The 18,461-nt window shown below is 35.5% G+C and overlaps 1 protein-coding gene across 3 annotated transcripts in view; it reads left to right on the top strand.

The window, feature by feature from the left end:
• LOC149551829 (mitochondrial-processing peptidase subunit alpha-like) overlaps positions 1 to 18,461 on the top strand; it is a 52,345-nt gene that overhangs the window by 16,443 nt on the left and 17,441 nt on the right. For all 3 annotated transcript variants that reach the window (XM_089787331.1, XM_089787330.1, XM_089787332.1), the window contains exons 3-9: positions 15,705 to 15,953; positions 16,145 to 16,441; positions 16,574 to 16,741; positions 16,909 to 17,076; positions 17,182 to 17,262; positions 17,417 to 17,483; positions 17,727 to 17,824. In XM_089787331.1, coding sequence (XP_089643457.1) covers positions 15,705 to 15,953; positions 16,145 to 16,441; positions 16,574 to 16,741; positions 16,909 to 17,076; positions 17,182 to 17,262; positions 17,417 to 17,483; positions 17,727 to 17,824 — 1,128 coding nt within the window. The remainder of the gene's footprint in view (positions 1 to 15,704; positions 15,954 to 16,144; positions 16,442 to 16,573; positions 16,742 to 16,908; positions 17,077 to 17,181; positions 17,263 to 17,416; positions 17,484 to 17,726; positions 17,825 to 18,461) is intronic.

Genomic DNA, 18,461 nt, shown 5'->3' with positions numbered 1-18,461 from the left:
ATACAATTGTGTAAACTTGGATAATTTAAAAAAAAAAATGAAATTTTGTAAGATTTAAAGTTTTTTTGGACAATCTTGAATTTCTTCGGTGAATTTTTTTTTAAATTTTTGTGATGATGAAATCAAATTGCAAAATCGATTTTAGACTCTAGAGATGATTTATTTTTGTCAAAAAAAAAAAAATTGCTTAGCAAAATCGATTTGAATTGAATTGCAAAAATTGGCATTAAATGGATTAATTTTGCTTTGAAAATTTTTAAGCCTTTAATGAAATTTGTAATTTAATATTGAAAAATGGCTTTTGGCTAGCCAAAATCCGATTTTAATAACATATTAATTACTAAATCACCATTAAATTTAAACATTTAGCATCTCCAAGGCATTATTTACTTTCTTTTTGCAATTTTGGTCTAATTGGCAATTTAAAAAAGTTAATATCATTGTGACAAAATTAATTTTTGGCTAAGCATTTGATTGGGGGCCAGTTTTATGTTCTAATTAATATTTTTTTTGCTCCCAGGGTCCCAGTCGGCCAGCTAAAAAGAGCAAGCAAGTGGGGTATAAGAGGAAGCTCTTCCCTCTTATTTCTTCATTCCTCACTCCTCTTTGGTGCTTGGGCAATTTTTCCTAAGGGCAGATTTCTTCTCTTCCTTGAGTGAATTTCCTAAGGCAGATTGGCATATCTTGAGTGAATTTTTTCAGCTAGGGCAGATTGGCATTGTGTTGGCGTTTTTTAAAGATAATTTGGAGCTGCTCCCCCATGTTTGGCGATTTTTTTTTGAGGGCAGATCTGTACTTTATTTTGGCAATTTTCCTAGGGCAGAATTCTCATGCTTTGTGACTTCTCTAGGACAGATCTGAAACTTCTCATTGCTAGGCGATTTTTGCAAAGTTTGATTTTTGCTAAGGAGGTACGATTTTTGCTTTAATTTGGGCGATTTTATTTGGAGGAGGTTATTGTGATCAAAGATCTGATTTTTTGGGCAAATGGTGGACAATTTCAAAGGATTAAAATTCTGATTTTTGCAAGAGGGTTTGAATCTCCTAAGGTTTGATCCTAAATTCCAAAAGAAGACCCGACTATTGGTAAAGGTAATTTCAAATCATCTAGAGTTGAAAGGGGTCCTTAAGTGGATTTCTCTCTTTCGTTCTTGTCTGGACATTGTCTCTCTTGGTTCTTGCATTCATCATCCACCACTTCATCATCTCATCATAAGTTGAAGTTTAGAGATCGATAAGTGTAGAATCCATGATAGGACATTTGAAGAAGCAAAAATACGCTAGACCACCCTAGGTTGAAGTTGGGAGATATAAGTGTAGACCATCCTAAGGTAAAGGCGAGGCAGAAATAAGTGTTAGTCTCACCCTAGGTTAAAAATTGAAGATTGATAAATGTAGTGATAGGACTTGGCGAGACAGAAATAAGTGTAGAATCCATCGATAGAAGGAAGGTTGGAGATCGATAAGGGTAGTCTATATCACTTAGAATGAAGGGGCAAAAAATAAGTGTTTAGAATGGTAGATGTTAGTGCAAGCAAGAATCCTAAGAGAACAAATACTAAGAAAGATTAAGAGGATATAATGCCCAAAACAACTTTTTTCTCGAAAATGAGGCAAATAACCGATACCAATGTCGGTACAGTAAATATGATACATGTAAAGGAGCGACTAAAGGAAGGACAATTCCCCATGGCAAAGATCAACAAGGGTAGGATTGGCTACATGAGGGAAAGAAAGGAGTAACCAGATCATCAAGGCTTATAGTGGCGGACTTCAAATCAGAGTATGGAGATCTCATTGTGCTTCTCAGTCGGATCATGGGCCTAGCTCAAGGTATGCAATTTGAAAACTGGATGTATTTCTTTATTGATGAAATTGAAAAAGGAGAAGAAGGTTTGATTGGTCTAGGATCATAAGCAAGAACCTAGAATTGCAATTTAGGACCGTACAAAATCAAAAGCAATTCTACATGGGGTCCTACCTCTTTTATTTGATTTAGAGGTGGTGAAAATTGAAAAGTGAATCTCAAGGAAGAGTGAATTTCAAGGAAGAGCAAATTTGGAGGAAGTGATTTGAAAATATTTGGGGCTAGAGGCCAAAGAGGTTAATTCAAGTGGACAAGAGGAGAACGTCGATAAGGCAGAATTTGGGTCAAGATTGGATGAGTTGGGGAAGGTTGCCATCAAGAAGAAATATTTGGGCACCCTTGCCTCCCTCAATGCCTTTAATAGATATGCAAAAGAATATGAAATAAGTTGTAGTCCATATTACTTAGAACGAAGGGGCAGAAATAAGTGTTTAGGATGGTAGATGTTAGTGCAAACAAGAACCCTAAGGGAACAAATACTAAGAAAGACTAAGAGGATATAATGCCCAAAACAACTTTCTTCTTGAAAATGAGGCAAATAACCTATACCAACGTCGGTATAGTAAATATGATAAGAGGATAAGGGTAGTCCATGTCACTTAGAACGAAGGGGCAGAAATAAGTGTTTAGGATGGTAGATGTTAGTGTAAGCAAGAATCCTAAGAGAACAAATACTAAGAAAGACTAAGAGGATATAATGCCCAAAACAACTTTCTTCTCGAAAATGAGGCGAATAATTGATACCAATGTCGGTACAGTAAATATGATACAGGTAAATGATAGACTAAAGGAAGGACAATTCTCCATGGCAAAGATCAACAAGGGTAGGATTGGCTACACGAGGGAAAGAAAGGAGTAACTAGATCATCAAGGCTTATAGTGGCGGACTTCAAATCAGAATATGGAGATTTCATTGTGCTTCTCAGCCGGATCATGGGCCTAGCTCAAGGTATGCAATTTGAAAATTGGATGTATTTCTTTATTGATGAAATTGAAAAAGGAGAAGAAGGTTTGATTGGTCTAGGATCATAAGCAAGAACCTAGAATTGCAATTTAGGACCGTACAAAATCAAAAGCAATTCTACATGGGGTCCTACCTCTTTTATTTGATTTAGAGGCGGCGAAAATTGAAAAGTGAATCTCAAGGAAGAGTGAATTTCAAGGAAGAGCAAATTTGGAGGAAGCGATTTGAAAATATTTGGGGCTAGAGGCCAAAGAGGTTAATTCAAGTGGACAAGAGGAGAACGTCAATAAGGTAGAATTTGGGTCAAGATTGGATGAGTTGGGGAAGGTTTCCATCAAGAAGAAGTATTTGGGCACCCTTGCATCCCTCAATGCCTTTAACATATATGCAAAAGAATATGAGGAGGACCATGAGAAGACACTACAGGCAGCAAGCGGCATGATGAAATCGGCTGAGCTCAAGATAAAGCATACACCTTGCCTTCCCATGGAAGAATTCAACGAAAGGCTAGCTAGGTTCATTGCCTTAGCTAAAAGAATGAAAGAAAAGGGGAGATTTATATTAGAAGATCATTTGATGTAAGTCCAAGTGGCAATTTCTCTTTCTTCTAGGATAGGACAAGTGTCTAATTCTGTTTGGCCACCTTTTTGGTGCCTTCTCATTGGTCCATTGGCGAGGTGGCATCTTCTCATTGGTTGATGGGGTGGCAATCCTAGTTAGGGTTTCTTGGATTCAATCTGGATCATCGGTTTTGCCTCTTTATCTCTACCATCAATTGTACATTTTGGCCTCTATATAAGGCCATTTTGCTCTCATTTGTGGGGGAGTTATGTCGGAGAATTGTTGCTAAGATACTATCAAAATTGTTCTTTATTCATTGTTGTGACTTGCATGGTGGATATACATGATCATTTTGGTGTATTGCATGGTTCTCATCTCTCAAATTAAAGTAGGATTTCATTTCACGTTGTTAGAGTAGAAGTAAATGATTAATTGTATGGTGATATTAGTGAATGTTTGATAGGGATCTACAACTAGGCCACTAGCATCTTAGCCGTTGGTTAGGGAGCCTTGCGTGGTAAACTAGTCCTTTTCCCTTGAATCGTTGCATCTATGGAGGTAGAGCCATTGGTAAGTTTTCATTAGATTTGATCCCCGTCCATTTGCTAACCTTTCCATTCATAGGAGTAGGAGTAGAATAGCAAGTAGTTTAGGAGTTGGAGTTTGAAGAAAGAAAGTTAGGAAGGTAGAAGTCATTAGAAGCATTATTGTCTACTCTTCGCACAATCAACATTATTTGGCGCTACACCCTCTACCATCATTGTCACCATCAACATCACCGGACACTCATACAAAATCATCACCATCTCACCAAAAACCCAAGTCATTTTTGAATGAATAGCGTAAGGCCGCCTACGTGATTAGCAACAAATCACATTGATAAAATTGAGTTGGTATCCACAGGTGTAAGGAACATTGGAGTTATTCTCATGTCCCCATGAGTATTAACTTTTCAAGAAGGGAATTGTGTTTGATACTCTGTATTAGATATTCAATTGCTAATATGTTATGTAGTGGTACAAAAATTGACATCAAAAGGACCAAGTGGTTTAATGAGATTGTTTAAGTTGTTTGAAGTTAGTAAAAGTTGAATTTGTACATCTGGAACTGAGGATAATAGATTCACCCCCCCCCCCCCCCCCCCCCAGTTATTCTAATATTCTAACATATTACACCTATTTTAATAGAACAAGGGTCAAGAAAGATCTCGAATACACGCGGTTGAGAGAGCTAGAAAGTTCTAGATAATGCATAACGAATAATGATGAGCTAAGTCTCAATCATTAAATACGACGAGAGAGTTTGTTGTCAGGGGTTAAAGTTGAAAGGCTTTACATTAGATTGTTCATCGAGATATATGAGGCAAAGGATAAGACTAGGGATAGTATCACAACGCAAGTAATGAAAAGATTAATACTCTTTACATACTATAAAGTGAGATAGTAATACAAGATGGGAATTAATAATAATTCAGGCTATAATTGGACATTTCTAAGATCATGACTAAACACTTATTATAGGTCAAGTAGATTTGTGTTTATAAGGGTGAAAAGGTTATGACTAAGCACCTATCTCAATCTATGCGTATTGAGTTGTCATTACTTCCTTAGTGCTTAAATTTGCTTTTGCATTCGTACCTTAGCTTTATCTTTGTTCCTAGTCAACATTCGATTCATACACTGAATATTATAATATCATAATGCTATAATGATCTTGGTTTTATTTTCCTAGAAATGATAGGGAGCTAATATTGTTAATGTAGTTGGGGAAAACTAGATTTAAAAAGATGACCGAGATTATTATGACTGGTGAGGATGTTTAAGATACTATCTATTATATTACTCTAAACTTATTTCATTAATATTGTAGTATTGTGCTACTGGAAAAGCCATTTGCACCCAAGTTGGCTAATTCATCTGCCAACTTCTTCCCTTCCATTTAAATGCATTTGAACTTGATTTCTGCAAATGCATTTAGGAGATTTAAACTCCATTCGAGAAGATAATTCAATTTCCAATTAGGTGTACTACTTGTTCTAATTGCATTGATGATGATTTGAGAGTCACCTTCCACTATAAGCTATTGAATACCAAGGTTGCACGAGCATGGGGGTACTTGGGTACTTAGGGTACCAGTACGAGTATTTTTCAAAATAGGGCACGTGGGTACTTGGGCATGTCAAACTTTTTGTAATTATAATTTAATATTTATAGAAAATCTAAAATTAGAAGTCATGACAATGGTTTTTCGAAACATGAACAGTGCTGAAGTTTAGAAATGTAATGTATTGTTTTCAATTTTAGATTTTCTATATGTTTGTAATAATAATATATGATAAATGTTTAGATGCATAACAGAGAAGGCAAACTTAAAACATGAAGATGATAAATCATATAACAATGACATATTGCAAATGATAAACTCGTGACTTGAACTGTGATAAAGTTTACTGTAGTTAGTATTGTATCAAAGTTTCAAACTGAATACATATTGAATTAAGCTTGATAAACAGCAAGCTGATACACAAACAAATAACTGAAAGAAAATAACCAACCATCATAATCAAGGTCCTTAGCTATGATGCTCTCCACTGAGTACCTAGTGTATTGTCTTAAATTGGACGCACATCATTTTGAGACCTTTTAGCCCTCCTTAGTGTGGTTTCGGCTTCCTTTTCTCCTCTCCTCTTCCATTTCACTCATCTTTGTCATTTCTTGCTTTTCGACATGGTCTTCTAGGTGTCGGTTTGATACCCTTTTGACCATATCTCCTGTCTAGTTCACTATCTTTTAGTTTTACTTGCACCACCTCTTGGCACTTTTTGTGGCCTAATTGTCATGCCCTCAGGGACCAAGTCAACCTGGTTCTCGGTGATTGCAGCGTTCAAGGTTTGAACGTCCTCGAATTTACCAATTAGTTTATAAAATTCCCTAGTTGGTCTGAGTTGTTTTCCTGCCCGAAAACTAGTATAAAAGGAGTTTCAGGAGCTTCATTTTCATATCTCATTCTCAAGTTTTCACACATTCTCAAGACATCCACAAGCAAGCAAGTATTCAAGGTGTTCTTTTTCAAGCAAACATCTTCAAGAATTCAAGTCTAAGCATCTCCTTGCATCAAGCTTCTTCCTTAAAGGTGGTAGTGGAGTTTGGCTCTAAGGAGAAGATCCATCAATCCATTCAAGTTTTATAATTCATCCATGACATGTCACATACATTTCCATACATGAGGTTTTGGCTTCTTTGATTCTTTTATGGTTTCTTTGAGTCAAGGCTATTACACTTACATACTTGATCATATATCAAAGTCAATTGCATCTATGGGGGTAATTGTACCTTTCACTTGATATTATTCAGATCTACTACATGCAATCATTTCCCTTATCAATTATATTTCAATTTACGATTAATTTCCTTAACCTAGGCCTTGACTAAGGCAAGTCCTCATCAAACCCCAACCACAAAACCCTTCTTTTCTGTGTTTATTTGTAGGATACTAGTCGAAGCCTACAGATTTGGAACTTACTTTTTGGGATCTTTTTGGAGAAGTCAGTTTCAGGTCGTCAGGCTACGTCGACCTGGTTTAGGACGTCTTTCCAAGTCGATCTAGTCCTTCAATCTCCTCATTCGTGGAGATTTCTAGGTTTTGTTCCTTTTGTTGTTTTATTCTGAGATTCGCAGACGGATATTCAGAAACAATTCAGATCTGCGAGTTTTGGAGCCAAAATACATCTTCCTCTACACATTTCAAGGTGAGCCTTTCATATTTTATTTCCTTTCATAACTTTACCCAAGATCTATATCTTAATTGTGCTAATTGTATATACATAGTATCTAGATTTATATTATTCAAGCAATTAGTGCAATTTCACATTCACATTTGACCAAGGGCTAAAGAGTACATTTCCTTGTATTGCATTCCTTTTTATAATATGAATTTAGTATTAGCGCATTTTTTCCTTTGGGTCCTAGCTAATCTAATTTGGATCATAAGTGGAATCATATTTGGAAATTCCTCTCTTTCTCTTGCATACATATTTGAATGGCTTAGTGGCCTAGAATTGGGAGACCTACAGTCTTATCAGATTTCCTCCCTTTCCCCCCTAAACACCAAGTACTAGGGTTATGCATACCTAGTACTTGGTTACGTGGTATGCATACTAGGGGTGTGGGTATGTGTACCCATGCAACCTAGTTGAATAGCTATGGCTTCACCTTTTCTGTTATGAATTATACACCCGATATTGACAACCTTGGGGCTACCTCTTGAGGCTCCATCAAAGTTCATTTTGAACCATCCTTCTTTGGGGTGTTCCCATTTGCATTGTGTCTCTCCTCCTTGCTATTCTTACTACCTTTACCATATTGGGGTGGAATGTTTAGGCCCAACCAATGTTCTCAGATAAGGCTATCCCATTTAGTGAAGATTCCTTCTTGTGATTGGTTCTTCTTAATCTATTGTTCAAGGTTTCCATTATACTAACTTTGATTTTGTTACCTGGAGCCTCTGGAGAGAGCATCTTATCTCAGAACAAACATCGATTTCTCTCTTTCCACAATTCCCAAGCTACTATTGAGGTTGTGATAACCCATAGATCTTTGTATAGACAATTACTCATTTTAGATGGCCATTGTTGGAGAAAGTTAAACAAATCATAAGGGAGAACAGTTGACCAATTAAGTTTAAGGCATATATTTTTCCAGCAAGAGGAAGCAAATGTGCAACTAAATAGCATGTGACCTACTGCTTCTTCTTCATGTTTACACAAAATGCATCTAGAAGGCCCCTCATATCCTAACTTCTGGAGCCATTCAGCTGTAAGGATGTGTGCCCACAAGAAGGTGCCTGCTTTTGGGAAGCATGCCTTGTTCCAACATAACTGAAGTGAGAATTCTGAATTTTGCAAATTGAGGAGTTTAATGGCATGACTATATCCATCTTTGGTCTTGTAGTTGCCATTGTTAGACACACTCCAAATAAGTTTGTCATCTCGAGCTTTTAACGCAAAGGATCTACCCTTTAACATTTCTAAGAATGTGTTTTTTTCTTCTTTCGTAAGTTTGGATGCTTCTAGGGTTTTCTATTCCCATCCTAGTGCCGGGGATAGATTATCAATTTTAAATATAGTGATAGAGTTTTAATAACTAGGTCTATTTGGACAGAGTTGAAGGATGGGTATCTTGCCCAAGAGTCTTCCCGAAAAAAGGCATTATTCCCACTACCAATGTCCCAAGTTAGTTTTTTATTAATGAATTCTTTGCATGATATTATAAAATTTCATAGACACGAACCATTTAGATGATTTCTAGATGTAGAAAGGTTAATGGGTTCTGCATTTAATACATATTTATTTAGTAGAATAGCTGCCCATTTCCTGTTAGGTTCTTGAAACGAATTCCAAAGAAGTTTGGCTCCAAGAGCAATATTTTGAGAAGCTAATTTTTTGATTCCCAGACCTCCCTTATCTAATGGCTTACAAATCTGTTCCCTTTTACTCTATGTCACAGGGTTCGCCGAATTTCAGCCATGAGATTCAAAAATCGACGAACTTAAAAAAAATCTTAAAAATCGTTGTTATTCGTCAATAAATTTGGAAGGTTTCAATTTTAGGTTAAAATAAATAAATTACGTGTTGCTAACATGGCCAATGTGTATATCGCAGCAGAGAAGATGTGATTCACGCAAGTTTGGTTATCACTGCGATGTCATTTCAGACATGCAACTGGCGCAGTTGTCATGTTGTTTCAAACACAATACACATGCAAACATATTCCAATCCGGTGCTCATATTGCTCAACTCTGCCATCTCAACTTTGGTTGGATGCCCAAACTTCCCTCTTGCAACTGCATTTCGCGTGAAGTGATACTCAATATTTCCACGGAAAACATAAAAAATGTTTCGGATTAACCTCGTCTTAAGGTTTTTATTTAAATGATATTAAACATCTTAAATTGTGGTTTAGAAACGATGGGATTTTTTATTATTTTAAAAAGTCAAATTTTAAAATGCTAAAATATGAAATTATAATGCACATATCAATTAATACTAATAATATCAATAAAAAAGATTATATATTAATATATAAAATAAGATATTTAACATATTTAAATTACAATATTGTTCGATAATATATATGTATATACTATATATAATATTTATTTATTTTTCAATTTATTATTTATATTTTTAAAAAACTAATTTATATAGGCGATTTTAATGTCAAATTTTTTTATAAAAAATTGACGTGTCGAATTTTAACCGAATTTTATAGTTGCCGAACCCAAACCCGAACTCGAACTTTGTGACTTAGCTTTTAATTAATGGTAGTTATTATATTTTTTGAGGTCCCTCGCGAAAATAAATTTTTGATTTTGGTGTCATTTTTCCTGACAGCCCCAGTGGGCATATAGGTAGAATAGACATTTGATAGATGGGGATAGAAGAAAGAACAGATTTGATCATTGTGATTCTGCCTGCATTAGAGAGCCATCTACCTTTCCAGCTGTCCATTTTTTAATTCAGTTTGGTTATCACTGGTTCCCATAAGTTGTTGCCTCTTTTTCCTTCCTCAAGTGGAATCCCTAGATACTTACCTGGGAAGTTACTTGATCTGAATCCTAGTATATTACAAATATCCATTCAGTCTTGGGATCAGTATTCAGAAAGAAGATTTCTGATTTGTTGACATTGATTACTTGTCCCAAAGCTGGTATAGTTTTTTAAAATTTCCTTGAAATATTGGGCTTCTTCCTTAGTGCTAACTCCAGGCAAAATAGCATTGTCAGTGAATTGTTGGTGTGTAATATTATTTGTGTTTTCTGATATTTTAATGCCTTATGTATGGCTCTGCCAAGGGCTTCTGCCATAATGATAAACAAAAAGGGGGACAATGGGTCACCTTGTCTGATTCCCCTAGATATTTTAAAGAATCCTTCAGGATTGCTATTGACCAGGATGGACAGCTTTGGTGTTGATATACAACTGAAAATTAAATTCTAAACATTTACGTAGAAACTTCCAATTAACTTTGTTATATGCTTTTTGGATATCAAGTTTTATCAACATACTAGGATCTTTATTAGACTGTACTGTATGAATGGTCTCTTGGGCTCTAATGATGCCTTATAAAATGGACCTATTAAGTATAAATCATGTTTTTTTCTTCAGAGACAATCTTCAGAAGCAACTTTTTAAGTTTCTTAGCTAGTGTTTTAGAAAGTATCTTATAGCTAGTATTGCATAAGGCTATGGGTCTATAGTCCCCTAGCTCTGTATAGTTGGTTTTTTTAGGGATTAATGTTTTGAAGGTGTTATTAATTTCTGATAAAGAGGTTCCTAAGTTTCAGATAACTCTTTGCCTATTATGTGCCAACATTTCTGATAAAATTCCGTGTTACGTCCATCCGGGCCTTGTGCTTTGTCCAGGTGCATTTGGAAAACTGCTTCTTCTACTTGTTTGAAAGTGATGGACACTGACATATCTTAAAGATACATAGCAGGATCACATTTTTGCTGTATTTACCAAATTGTTCCAGATTTTGCGGACTTGACAGATTTGTCCTCTTTTGGTTGGGCAACTTTTTGTTGGAGGAGATCACAAAATGTTTTTGGAATCCAACATTGACTCAATAAAAACTAGTAAAAACAGGAAGAAAAGCTACCCTTTCATACTTGACTGCCAATATGAGAGGGAAGAGTGAATGAGGAAAGAGATACTTGAGCAGTTTGATTTTATCGAGTTTAAAATTCTCTATCATTTCTACACATATATATGTTTCATTCTTTACAGAATTCTGTTCAAAAGTTGTTATGAATTCTATATTTTTTTATCTGATTGGGAACATGGGAATATTTAACCTCGTGTGTGCTAGGTGAGGGCACAGACGAGGGACATCGTCCCTGGCATGAAGGCATTTCATTAACGTGAATAATCAGAAAGTTTCCTGCTTTGTAGCTTTGCAGGGGTACAAAGCTTGCCCTAGTTTGAAGTGCAAAGACATGGGTATTGAATGCCCGTAGCTTCAATGCAAAGGCTCAAGCCTATGAGTTCATTGGGTAAATGAGGGTACAATACTAATGATCACAATGGCCCAACGGAGATCTGAACATAAGTCTCTTATATTTCATAGCTTCTTGCGCCATTCATTGAACCCTTCTATGAGACTTATGTTGCCTTAGTGCTGACTGTTAAAAATCTCTCTCTCTCTCTCCCTCTCTCTCTCTCTATATATATATATATATATATTAGTAATATATCAGCTGCTGCCTCTCTAACCAAACCCAATAAATATGCATGTATGCATACCTACATATATTATATTTGTGCTGTCAACCCCACTGTCTCTATTTTTTGGTCCATACTCTGCCCATCACAAAACTATGTTTAAGATGGAAGAGTATATGACTAGAGTTTGATGGATGAAGTACACATTTATCTTCAATACCTCAAAGACATAACTTTTATGGTGATGTGGAGAATATTTGACAAAATGGATCCAAGGCTCATAGAACTGGATCTTGTGTTTGCCACTAGTCTGATCCCTCATAAAAGCTAAGTTGCCAAGTCGGAAATGGGAATGAGTAAAGGTATGTGGGTACGAAATGCTGGTACAGCAGAAATTTCTCTAGGTAGTTGGTTACGTTTTTGGTACATTCATATATATATATATATATATATTTGTGTATGTATGTACGCGCATGTGTGTGTGCGCGCGTGCGAGCTTAAAACTAGAATTAAGTTTAGAATGTAATGTACATATGCTAAACAAAACCTTTACAAATTTCAAATTTTGAAACATATCATTCTAATTCAAATTCAGGTTTCAGTATCAAAAAGATAAACCCAAAATCTCATGAATGATAAGTTCAGAGTTCACTAATCAGCAGTCTAGGTCTTAAGAATATCCAAAGGATCAAACTAGAATCAGTAAATATTTTGGCATTTGAAAACACAAATCCCAGATGCGTATTTGCAGGAGATTTGTTTCAGAATCAGATTCTGGTATGTTTTGTACCTGGAAACGCCCGGAAAAGTCCCACAATTCAGCAGCTTAGCATAAAAGTGAAGATTAAATGCCTTGAAACTTATTGGGACACAATAAATAATGGAAGCCAAAAACAAAAAATGACAACATACAAGGTCTAGATATTTCTGGTGCCAGACTTGGATAAGAAAATCACTTAGAACTGTATAATTTATTTGAGAAGTTGAAAAAGAACCTCACAATTAACACATCTGCACTGGGAGATAGATTCTACCTGAAGTTTTTACATTATTGTGTCAATAGTGTCATTAGAAACAATGCAAAATATGCTGTTGAAAAGAGAAGTTAGGTAATACTCGCTCATTTCTCAATTATAAAAATGTACATTCAAATGCATTACGGCAAAAAACAAGGTTTCATGTTATTGCTAGTTTAAAAAATTAAAAGTGAAACTAAATGAAATTAGAATGACTGGTCTGTTGAGCCTTATTTTGTCTATTATACAATTATTTGGGGATGCAACAATTTTCAGGCTGAAGCATCACATTCTACATTGTATTAATGCATCATATTGTATTGTATCTCCTTCACATTTGCCTTAATGTTAAGATACTCGTAATTAAAAGCAGAAAATATCTCTCCAACAATAAAACTTTTAAATTCTTATTGAATTTTAGAACGGCAATGGAATTTGGTACAAATCAATCAAATTTTCATCCACCAGTCTATAGAGAGTAAGGACAATAATCTGGGGGGGGGCGAGCAAACTAAGATACAAGATCATAGATTGGGTAGATCGGCTTGATTGGGCATGGTTCAACGCTGCCACTGATCATGAAATGCCAAGTTGAATAAGTAATCTTATGTGAGATCTTGGACCAATATATTCATATTAGGGAGGGAGGACGTCAGTCGAGGGAGAACACTCCTCTGATGAATTATTCCCATAGAATGTAGTAATTATTAATTCGCAGGGCCTTCTGATCTTGAAAAACTCAAAGAACAAATTGCAAGTTTAGAAACCCTTTTGTGCACTAAATTTTGATCTGGGCTTCTTGCATATAATGTCTTATTTTTACCAAATATGCCTAAACTCAATTCAGGTGGTTGCAGTTTCTATTAGGTGTTTGGAAGTGGAACCATGTGACAGTACCACAAGATTATGAATGAGATAAACATTTTTGCAAATAGTTAAAAATTACAGTCTTTGTGGATCTGAATCCTCAAAAAGTCGAAAATGTCTGATTTTTTGCAATGTTCTAAGAGGAGCTTATTTTTCTTATAAGATTATAACTATTTTTGACATGACGTATTCATTTGATAGAATTGGGCAAGGTAGAGTGGCGGAGTCAGTTTTAGAATAACTGAGGGAACAGGTGTGCTGGGATTTTCAGGCAATCCAGCCAACCCCGAGGCACAGCATTGTGAAACTATGCCTATAGTGATGTATTCAAGAGCATTCTAGATTCAAAACTGTCTGTCACGTTTGATTATGGAATAGATTGTTTTTATGGTATAGGGTCTTCACCATAAGTTTGACCATGATTAAAACTGTTACATGTAAAGACAAAAGTTTGAATATCAGACTCCAAACTGTGAAAAAAAGTTTAAATGGTTCATCTTTCCTCTTGTGCATGGTAGACTTTATATCTTCAAGTCAACTGATCTGCTCATCTCCACTTATAAATGTACACTTTTTCGGTCTTGTGTGATCATGCTTAAATCTTTTTATCTTTGGACCTTTTGGGTGTTAGCTCTTGCTGAAATGGGAAAGATCTGCACATAGTTAAGGGTGTGCTTGAGATATTAGTTGAGTGGACATCTGCGTTTGTCCCAGCGCTCCAATCATTTTAATGTAACAAGTATTATCCCAGTATTTTAAAAGCAGTGGGCACTGTTGTTGTTTCTGCTACTGTGTTGTGGCTTTATGGAGGCAGCAGGCTTGTAAATATATGTACTGATAGTGGAAATGAGGTAGCATAGATCTTCACTCTTGCTTGAGCTTTCTCACATTGGGTCTCTTCATAATTTCTTATGCTCATCTCATTTTGTTGTCCCTCTTGCTTGAGTATTCCCACTTTGGATTTCTTCTTTATTTCCTATGTTCATCTCTTTTTGTTGTTGTGGTAACTGATTGATTCATTGATTGCTTAATTAAATTAAATATGACTCCTACCACTCATGCAATTAATCTAATTGCTTTATATCTTTGTAGCTTATTCTTCTCAACATTTGTTGCTTTTGTCACAGAGTTGACCTCTGAAGTGTTTTGTAATACTCTTGAGCTTCTTTACATGTTCCGTTGAACTACATTGACCAAATCTGTGTTTGTTTGTGGAAATGCTATCATTCCTTTCTTTTTTTGTAAACTCACTATGTGATGACATGATAGAAAGATTATAGATCTATGTACTGTAGAATTGATTTTTTTTGTAATGAATAACATCATGAGTTTTACATGTTTATCACATCACAAAACTGTCTAAAAACACTAAACTATGAACAGTAGCTAACAAGTTATTCTGACTATGATATCAATAGCATATGACATCACATTAAAACAATAATTGTCAAGCAAGTTCTAAGTACTGGCTAAGTAATAAGAGAGCTCTGGTCATCGTCAGTCCCTTGACCCCACTATGTTATTGCTTCCTTCGGTGTGATCAGTGTCAAATGTGCTGAAAAGGGTAACAATATCTGGTGCAGCAACTTTTTCCCTACTCGGGGCATCCTTCTGTTTTGGTTTTTTGTTCTTGGCCTCTATATCAGCTTGAGAAATGTTGCTATCATGCAGTACCTGTTCCAGTGCTTTGATTTCCTCATGATCAAGAATATATTTTTGTAAGCATTACAGAAATGAGCAGATCTAATATCAGACTTGTATAACAGCATCGCTTCCTGTTGGGCAAGGATCATAATATGTATTTTCATATCTCAATAACAGAAGACACCTGTGACATAATGAAAAGAAATGTGAGTTTATCATTAAACTCAGTAAGCCTCCTTTTATTCTGAAAGATCTCTTCATTCCATTTGGACCACAAAAACCAAAGTATCTCACAAAATAAGACAGACCAAAACATATTAAGATTATCATAAAAAATGTCCACAAAACCAGCGAATACTTCAACCCAAGAATATGATATATATTTTCTATTTTTTAATTATCTTAACATGTATGCAAGAGTTTGTTGCAGAATTAATTGTTGGGCTGTTGTAACCTTGACAACTCATAATTGTTTGACTGAAAAAAGGAAGCATACAATTGGTTGGTTCACAGTCAGACAAAAATGGAAGTTGATGATTGATTGCATTTATAACTTTCTCCAGGCTAGAACACATGGCACTAGGGCTGTTGCAACAAGTGCAACAAAGTTCTCTGGTACAGAGATTTCAAAGCAGTCATCTTCTGGTGGACTTTTTTCCTGGCTTGGAGGAAGCAAGTCTAGTTCTCCTCCTCTAGATTTGCCTTTGCCTGGTGTGAAGCTTCCTCCTCCTATTCCTGATCATATAGAGCCAACGAAGACAAATGTTACAACTCTACCAAATGGTCTTAAGGTTGCATCTGAAAACTCACCGGTATGTTTATTTCTTTCTTAGTGCTACACAAGGCTTTTTAACTAGTTTATGCTGTTTTAAAGTTTAAACCGTTGTTTGTTAAAGTAAATCTGTTGTTTCTGATGCTTTATTTGCATTATCATTTATGAATTAAATTCTATATCGAGATAGAGTTGTAAGTTCAATTTTCTCTTAAACTGCTTGATGAGCAGAGTTCCACTGCATCAATTGGACTGTATGTTGATTGTGGTTCTGTGTATGAGACACCTTTGTCGAGTGGGGCAACTCACCTCCTGGAACGAATGGCATTTAAGACTACGAAAAACCGCAGTCATTTACGGATGGTTCGTGAAGTGGAGGCTATTGGAGGAAATGTTACAGCATCAGCTTCCCGAGAACAGATGGGGTATACTTTTGATGCACTTAAAACATATGTACCAGAAATGGTTGAACTGCTCATTGATAGTGTGAGAAATCCAGTTTTTCTTGATTGGGAGGTTAAAGAGCAGGTATGTCAACATGCTTCTCGGTACTTTAATTGCATTTTTCCTGTTTTTGGAAAAGCTTACTAATATTCCCTGTCTTGTTTTATGCATTTAAATTTTGCTTTAAGAAATATTTTGAACTTGTATATGTTACAGCTAGCAAGAATAAAAATGGAGATTTCAGAGATTTCAAATAACTCACAGAGTTTACTTTTGGAGGCACTTCATTCTGCTGGCTATGCTGGTGCATTAGGGAGCCCTCTTTTGGCTCCTGAGTCTGCCATAAGCAGATTAAATAGTACAATTTTAGAGGAGTTTGTTGCTGTAAGTGTTTCATTTTAATATTTTATAAATATTATTTTTTAGCAAAGTAAAATGTCTATAAAACTCAATGATAAGCTAAGGTTTTGTCAAAGCATGTCCATCATATTGACAGTATGTGAAGTTTCAATTACAGCTATTTTCTTCTTTGTGTGATGATTCATTTACAGGAGAATTACACTGCCCCACGCATAGTATTGGCAGCATCTGGAGTGGATCATCAACAACTGCTCTCTGTAGCTAAGCCGTTGTTGGGAGATTTTCCTCATGTTCCACATTTTGATATACCAAAGTCTGAGTATGTTGGTGGTGATTTTCGGTGTCAGGCAGATTCTCAGGTAAATGTGTCATGTATTACATGGCTTTACTGTTTGTCATTAGTTTCTGGTTTTTTTGCTGTTATTCTTTTTGGGTAAAATATTCATTCTTTTATCTGATGTCAGAGTACTCATGTGGCTCTTGCATTCGAGGTTCCTGGTGGTTGGCACAATGAGAAAGATGCCATTGCTTTAACAGTACTGCAGGTGCATTGTAATATTATTGCTAATTATTTAGCTCATATCTGTAGTTAGTTGTTTTCTTGTACTAATGACTTCTGTTTTAGATATGAAAGTTGTGTGATTTTCTGTGGTAAAGCTTTTTTCTGTGCTAATTTCAAATTATCTGTTCTGTATAAAGACACTCATGGGAGGTGGTGGTTCTTTCTCAGCCGGTGGTCCTGGTAAAGGGATGCATTCTCGATTGTGTAAGTCATATTGTCATTAAGACTTTAAGTTCGACTTGTGTAAAGCATATCTCTTTCTATCTATGACAGGACTTTCTTTCATATTTTTCTCTCCACATTACAGTTTTTTGGCTTTCTGGTGACAAAGTCTAATGCTTACAATCTTGCAAAAGTGCATTCCATTTACTCTTATCTGTATTTTAGGCACTTTATGGAAAAATGTTATAGGAGTTTTTAATTTGATACTGCTGTGATAAAAAACAGATCTTCGTGTTTTGAATGAGCACCAGGAAGTGCAATCATTTAGTGCTTTCAACAGCATGTACAATGACAGTGGTCTTTTTGGCATCCATGCAACTACGGTAAGTTGAACTCATGATTTAAAATCTCATTGGACCAAGTTTTATGTTGGGTGCTTGTTTAGGCTATTTTGGTTTTATGATGTTTTATAACACGGTTTGTTGTGTTATGGAATTTGAGTGATATATATGATTAAAGTTCCTAATGTTTGTTATGTGAAATAGTGTGTACAATAGTCATTGTGTATTCGTTGATAGTCAAAAGTGTATAGCCTTCTAACATTTTAAATTATTTTGGAGTAAGGGAAAAGGTTCAATTGACTCTTTTCTATTGGGGCCCATTTGTTGTGACAATATTTGAATAGTAGAGTGAACAAAAAATGGTCATTAAAATGTTTCGTTTGGAAAGTTCAAGTTTTTCATGACAAATAGGTGGCACTATAAATTCATGACAATATCCACAATCCATGGACGAAACATTTTGTCTTTACAATTAAAATCCCCCATTTGTTATACCTTTACAAACAGCTCGTGAAATCACTTTAGCACCTACAATGAAGATGTGCCACGTTTTTTGTAATAATTTTATTTCATGTGTGATCATTTTGTTTTTGCAGAGGAGTTTTCTATGTATTATTGCACGTAAGCTTGATGTCCTACATATTTATTATAATTATTATATGCTATGTGTGATTATTTT

This window comes from Cupressus sempervirens, chromosome 6, assembly GCF_028749045.1.
Source record: "Cupressus sempervirens isolate cs-2001-9-10 chromosome 6, ASM2874904v1, whole genome shotgun sequence".
NCBI lineage: Eukaryota > Viridiplantae > Streptophyta > Pinopsida > Cupressales > Cupressaceae > Cupressus > Cupressus sempervirens.
This window is presented reverse-complemented; position numbering and strand designations above follow the sequence as displayed.